We start from the raw sequence: 6,538 nt of genomic DNA, 5'->3' as shown, positions 1-6,538 counted from the left end.
TTTATTATAATTAACTTTGTTTTTATCAATATTTATTCCCATCGTGAGAGTATGAATATTTATACTTTTAATCCCGTTTTTAACACTGGGTTACACTATCCCCCCTTAGAATCATGCAAGTCCCTTTGCATGGGATAGCTAAACGGTAATGATAAGGGAACCAGCCTTCATGGGGATGACCACAGAATCTTGTTCTGTCAAGGCACTGGTAAAAGCCAGGCTTAGACCTTGAAACAGGGACTGGGCAATGGAAACGAGAGGATTTCCCAACTGACCATATTGCAGTCGTTCTGGTTGGGTTCTTGTTCTCTCTGAGCGCCTTATGGTCGCTGTGGCTTCACTCTCAGTATTTGACTGACTTGAGTTTGCTTGATTATCCTTTGAGTTGTCTTCTTCCACTGGCCCATCACAGGTAGGTCCATCAGGTAAGTTAGTGTCGCTCTCGCTTTCATTGTCAGTGTTTGAGTGTTCCACCATGGTTTCATTCTCCTCTAGTGTTCCACATCCAAGTGGATTTCCACATTCAGGTAAGTTGTCACATCCGGTTAAATTGTCAGCTCCAAGCAAGTTGTCACATCCAGTTAAATTGTCAGCTCCAAGCAAGTTGTCACATCCGGTTAAATTGTCAGCTCCAAGCAAGTTGTCATGTTCATGCAAGTTGTCTCCTCCAGGCAAATGAGTTTCAGCATGATCGTGATCATTAGGGTGTGTCTTTGGCTGGGGAATCTCATAGACTCGGGTGACCTTTATGGGCTCTTGAAGAAGTTCCTCTCTGAACCAACAGACATCCTCATCTTCCAGTTCTGAATGATCACATTCCTCATGTTGTTTAGGTGATTGCCTTGTTTTTGGTTTGCGTACATGAGTTGGTTGGACAGGTTTCTCCTCAACAGGGGCAAGAAAACCACAAGGGAGCAAGAGATCGCGGTGGACTGTGCGGACTGGGCCCTCTTTTGTTAGGGGTTTTATACTGTAGACGGGCAAGTCACCTGCTTGGTTCACCACAACGTGAATATCAGTCTCCCACTTGTCGGCTAGCTTGTGCTTGCCTCTGAGACGGACTGCACGCACCAAAACTCTGTCACCTGGCTCTAGTTTTGAGGGCTTCACTCGCATATCAAATCTTGTTTTGTTTCTTTCTGCCATTTTGTTAGCATGGTCTGTTGCTAGTTTGTAGGTCTCTTGTAGAGTTGCCTTTAGTTTTGTTATGTACTGAGAATGAGACTTGAAACTTTTGTTGTTAAAGGGCAGCCCAAATGCTAGATCGACTGGCAATCTTGGCTGACGGCCAAACATTAACTCATATGGGGCAAAACCAGTTGTATCGTTTTTCGTACAATTGTACGCATGAACGAGCGGTTTGACATAGTTGTGCCACTGAGTTTTGTCCTTTTCCTCAAGAGTACCTAGCATACTTAGTAACGTTCTATTGAAACGTTCTACCGGGTTTCCTCTGGGGTGATAGGGTGTTGTCCGGATTTTACGAATGCCATGATCTTGCAAAGCTCTTGGATAATGTGGGACTCGAAGTCGGGACCTTGATCGCTATGCAATCGTTCGGGTATCCTGTAGTGGACTATGAAGTTGTCCCAAAGGGCTTTTGCAACGGTCTGAGCTTTCTGATTGCTGGTAGGGATGGCTAATGAATATTTCGTGAAATGATCGGTTAATACAAGCACATCTTTTACATTACTTCGATCAGGCTCAATGGACAGGAAGTCCATGCAGACTAGTTCAAGGGGTCTGGTGGATTTGATATTCACTAGTGGAGCTGCTTTTTCTGGAGGAGTTTTACGTCTTACACAGCGGTTGCATGTTTTGATCTTATATTCTATATATGCTGCCATGCGAGGCCAATAGAACCTTGTTCGGGCAAGATCTAAGGTACGTTCAGTGCCTAAGTGGCCCATGTCACAGTGGAGGCTCTGGAAGACTGAGTCACGGAGCTGTTCAGGTAAGACAAGCTGGTAAGTAACATCTCCTCCATCTTGGCGAGTTCGGTACAGGATGTTATTGTGCATCTCCAATCGATTGAGCTCTCGGAGTAGAAGGTTGATGTCAGGAAGTTCAGCTCGCACAGTTGGTGGGACCTTTTCTCCAGTTTCAATTTGTGCAATAACTTCCCTCAGACAAGGGTCTGTTCTTTGTTCGTTTGTGATCTGTTCAGAGGACATATGGGGCATAACAGGAAGACCACCACAGTCATTCTCATTGACAAAGTCACCTGGAATGGCAGCTGCAGAAATGGCTAGCGAGTGAACAAAAGGGATGGTGTCATTTTGAGAGCTGCATACAAGGTGTTTCTCACAAATAGCAGACACTACTTCAGGACTTAAACTGCTGTCAGGTAGGGACAGGTGAGTCTGTGTGAACTGCTGTATGCGGTCGAGCTCTTTTTGGGACACTGCGTCGTTAAGCAACTCGCCATGTGGCCGTCTAGAAAGGCCATCTGCATCTGAGTTAAGCTTGCCTGCTCTGTACTGGAGCTTAAAGCTAAACGTTGACAGGGCAGCTAGCCATCTGTAACTCATGGCATCCATCTTAGCAGTAGTTAATATGTACGTCAGAGGATTATTGTCTGTTACGACAGTAAACTGATTTCCATATAAGTAATCTGCAAACTTTTCCGTTACTGCCCACTTCAAGGCTAAGAACTCTAACTTATGGGCGGGATAACGAGATTCACTCCTAGACAACCCACGGCTTGCATAAGCTATCACCCTGGTCTGGCCATTCTGCTCTTGATAGAGCGCGGCGCCAAGCCCTGTAGTGCTGGCGTCGGTATGGAGCGTATATGGCAGTTTAGGGTCAGCAAAACCCAATACAGGCGCAGTACTGAGCTTTTCAATGATGGTTTTGAAAGCAAGATCACAAGAGGGAGTCCATCGCTCACCGAAAGGTGTCTTGGGGTCATGGTACTGGACGGACTTAGCTTTAGGCTTTGTGCTTTTGCGCAAAGGAGGGTAGCCTGATGTTATGTTAGTGAGGGGCTTAAAGATACTCGAATAGTTCTTAATGAACCGCCTGTAGTACCCTGAAAAGCCTAAGAATGAGCGGAGCTGTTTAAGATCACGGGGCACAGGCCAGGTACTTAAGGCTTCCACCTTTTCAGGGTCAGTCTCCACTCCCTTGCTGGACACAATATGCCCAAGATATCTGACAGAAGTTTGGAAAAATTTGCATTTTTCGGGTGAGAGTTTGAGCCCATATTCTTTCAGGCGATCAAGAACTTTCATTAAGCGAGCCTCATGTTCTTCAAGTGTCTTGGAGAATACAATGATGTCATCGAGAAACACGATCACTTCGCGCAGGTTCATGTCGCCCATACATTTCTCCATGAGCCGCTGGAATGTGCTGGGGGCGTTTGTAATGCCTTGGGGCATTCTATTAAATTCCCAAAAGCCGATGGGACATACGAACGCCGTCTTTGGTTTGTCCAGCTCCTCCATCTCAATTTGGTAGTACCCAGATTTTAAATCCAGGACAGAGAACCATTGCGACCCGATCAAGGTGGAAAACGTTTCCTCCAAATTGGGGAGAGCGTAAGCATCTTTTATAGTCTGCGCGTTAAGCTTTCTGTAGTCGATACAGAGGCGGACTTCACCATTTTTCTTCCGCACGACTACAATGGGTGAAGAGAAAGGGGAGGTAGATTCCCTGATCACGCCAGCTTCTTGCAGTTCTTTGAGGTGCTTACGGACTGCCTCCAGGTCGTTCGGATGTATGGGACGCGCTCTATGCTTGAACGGTGTTTCATCTGACAATCTGATTGTGTGTTTCACTTGATCCGTCTTTCCAAAGTCAAGATCATTCTGTGCAAACACTTCGGGCATTTGGCTTAGCTTTTCGGTTATGCGCTCCTTCCATTCAGCGCTAATAGGGGAAGAGTCAAAGTTATACGTTACATTTGACTTCTGCTCAGTTCGGGATCTTGGAGTTCTCACTGAGTGTTCGTGAGATAGAACTCTTTGATATGCACTGACTTCTCCGATGACACAATTTAGAGGGATTGTCACATCATGTTCGGATTCATTGGTGAGTATAACTGGAACAAGGTAAGGTGCTCGTTCAGGTAGGTCTATGAGACAAGGTTTCACAAGGATGTCACCAGGTAAGGCTGACATTCGTGGATACTCTAACAAGACAGACTTTTCACCGTTACCGGCTGACACAGCTACAGCACCATCTAGAACAACAGTTTGGCCTGCTGGAATCAACTGTGGCTCTTTGTTGTGCATCGTCACTAAACCAAGACTACTGTCTTTGGACTGTTTGTGTCGTGACTCAAGAACTTTTAGAACTGCCCTATAGCCATATGGCAGGTTCAGCTGCAGTTCATGGCATGTGTTAGAGTACAGCTCATAAAGTACATCTAATGTGTTTGTCCCAATTAGCACTAAGGACTGAGAAGCTGTGCGCACATCGGGGACAACTAAGGCAAGTGTCGGCACTTCAGCTTCAATGCTAAGGAAGTCCTTTGGGAAAGTGACATGCAGTTCAATGTAGCCTAAGTAAGGCACAGACTGACCGTTGGCACCCTCAACTTCTAAAAGTTCAAACAATGGCTTAATCTCATGAGAGGACAAATGCTGACGATAGTAGGACTCAGGGACTGTAGTCACCTGGGAACCAGTATCTAGCAAACAACTCACTGTGTGACCATTAACTTTCACTTGTGCAGTACTCTTTGTACCAATTAGACCTTTAGGAAAGTCGAAGGAATCTGATCTTGTGTGTGACTTTAGGCTGGCACGCTTTTTAGGTGAAGCTTTTTGTTTAACCTGGGTGGGACGGGTTAACAAAGCATCAGCCTCCATTTGTCCCGCAACGGAGGCAGAATTTAGTTTAAAGAAAGCTGGTCATTCTGCCTGTCCCATATCTGCCTTCTCACTCTTAATTCCCTTCGTTTTGCAACTACAAGGGCAGGATTGGGCTCTGACTCACAAGTGGCTACTATATGTCCATCCTCCCCACAGCGGAAGCAATACCAGGGCTTGGGCCTAGTACTGGGGCGGCTGGGTGGAGGTGAGTTTTCAGGTTTGGCATGGTCAGGTTTTTTATTTTCAGGTTTCCTTGTTCGAACTGTCTTCAGTGTTGCTTGTTTCTTTGGCTTCACAACGGCAGCTAATTGGCTTTTTAGATCGGCAACTTGTTTTTTCAGCTCTTCTAGACTATCTGACTGTGCTTGACGAACATCTGCATTTGTTTCAGTGACCGTCTGTTCATGAGACACTGCTTTTGGTTTCGTGGCGCTAAAGTGTTTCTTCATTCGCGTGTTTTTAACTTCTTGTCGGTTTTCTGCAGTACGCAGGAGAAGCAATAGCTCTGCATAAGTGGGTGGCTCCTTATGCTTTAGCTCCAATTGCAACTCCGTTAGCAAGTTATCATCCCAGCAGCCTCTGTAAAACTGTTTAAGAAGCTGCTTATTTACTTCATGTGGTTCAAGCCCACCTCTGCGCACGGTGTGATTGACTGCCACCTGCAAACGAAGCAGATAAGCAGAGGGCTTTTCACCATGATCTTGGAGGGTGTTCATGAAGCGTACAAACAGTTCCTCACCATCTTCGACGGTGCCAAAAGCTGAATCCAGAAGGTTAAGATAGTCTGCAGGAGTGGCTTCTGGCCCAAGAGGGCGGATGACATCAGAAGCGGGAGAAAGGAGACTTTCAAGAATCTTGCGAGTTCTTTCCAACTCTGACAAAGAAGTATCTTCCATCAACAAGTCAACATGAGAACGCCATGTTTCATAGTCAGCTTCGCTGTAAGGTCTGGGCATCTTACCAGAGAAAGCTCTGAGTCTTAATGTAGAGTGAGCATGTGATGTCTTTTCAACACTCTTGACAACATGCTCGACGACTACTTTCTGAACCTCTGGTGGGTTGAGGTCAGTTGGACTCAATATTTGAGGTGTCAAGTTTGGTCTCATGGGGCGTTGGAATGCGCCCTGAATGGGTTCAGCAGGGTGAGGCAGTTCAGTTAAGACTGAAGGTGAGGCTCCAAGTTGTGTGGATCCTACCACAGGGCAAGTCTGATCAGCAGCATCATTTTCAGGGTTTATCTCAGCTGTCTCAGCAGCCTCAATGGTCTTCCCTATTGTGGATAGGGCCTCCCGCAACACTTCTTCGAAATCCTTCCCACTTAACTTGGCTAAACCCTTCAGGTTGCTAATGTAAGCCTCAGTAACACTGCCCCCTACGGTCTTAGTATAGACGTCAGTTAAGGCTCGAATGCGGTAACTGACATCTGGATTGTCAGTGGACTGTAAGAGGTAAGGCAGCTTAGGTGCTAATATTTCAACGGCTGCACCGGACTCGAACTCTACAATCTGACTTTTGTAGAATGCAGAAGAGTCATCATCGACAGAGAGTACTCTACGAATAGTACCATGTCGCTCCAGAAACTCAAATACCTCTTTGTCTTTATCTCTATCAGTAACACCGCTAACAATAATGGCATTTGGTACTTTAACGGCATACTTCTCGACAAAATCCATTTTCACAGTATGTGAGAGTTTGATCAAGGGTCAAAGAGGATTCCA

General features: G+C 45.9%; 1 protein-coding gene across 1 annotated transcript; it reads right to left on the bottom strand.

The window, feature by feature from the left end:
• Positions 1 to 6: 6 nt before the first annotated feature.
• Positions 7 to 1,491, bottom strand: LOC106633545. Its single transcript, XM_042227128.1, has 2 exons — positions 612 to 1,491; positions 7 to 575 (listed from the first exon to the last, which is right to left on the bottom strand). Exons 1-2 carry the CDS (start codon positions 1,411 to 1,413, stop codon positions 139 to 141), a joined length of 1,239 nt encoding a protein of 412 aa, XP_042083062.1. The 5' UTR covers positions 1,414 to 1,491; the 3' UTR covers positions 7 to 138.
• Positions 1,492 to 6,538: the final 5,047 nt, after the last annotated feature.

The sequence above is a fragment of the Haplochromis burtoni genome, unplaced genomic scaffold, assembly GCF_018398535.1.
Source record: "Haplochromis burtoni strain Fernald_Lab_line unplaced genomic scaffold, NCSU_Asbu1 Contig_244, whole genome shotgun sequence".
Taxonomy (NCBI): Eukaryota; Metazoa; Chordata; class Actinopteri; order Cichliformes; family Cichlidae; genus Haplochromis; species Haplochromis burtoni.
Note: the sequence above shows the minus strand (reverse complement) of the source record. Positions and strands in the feature narration are given on the sequence as shown.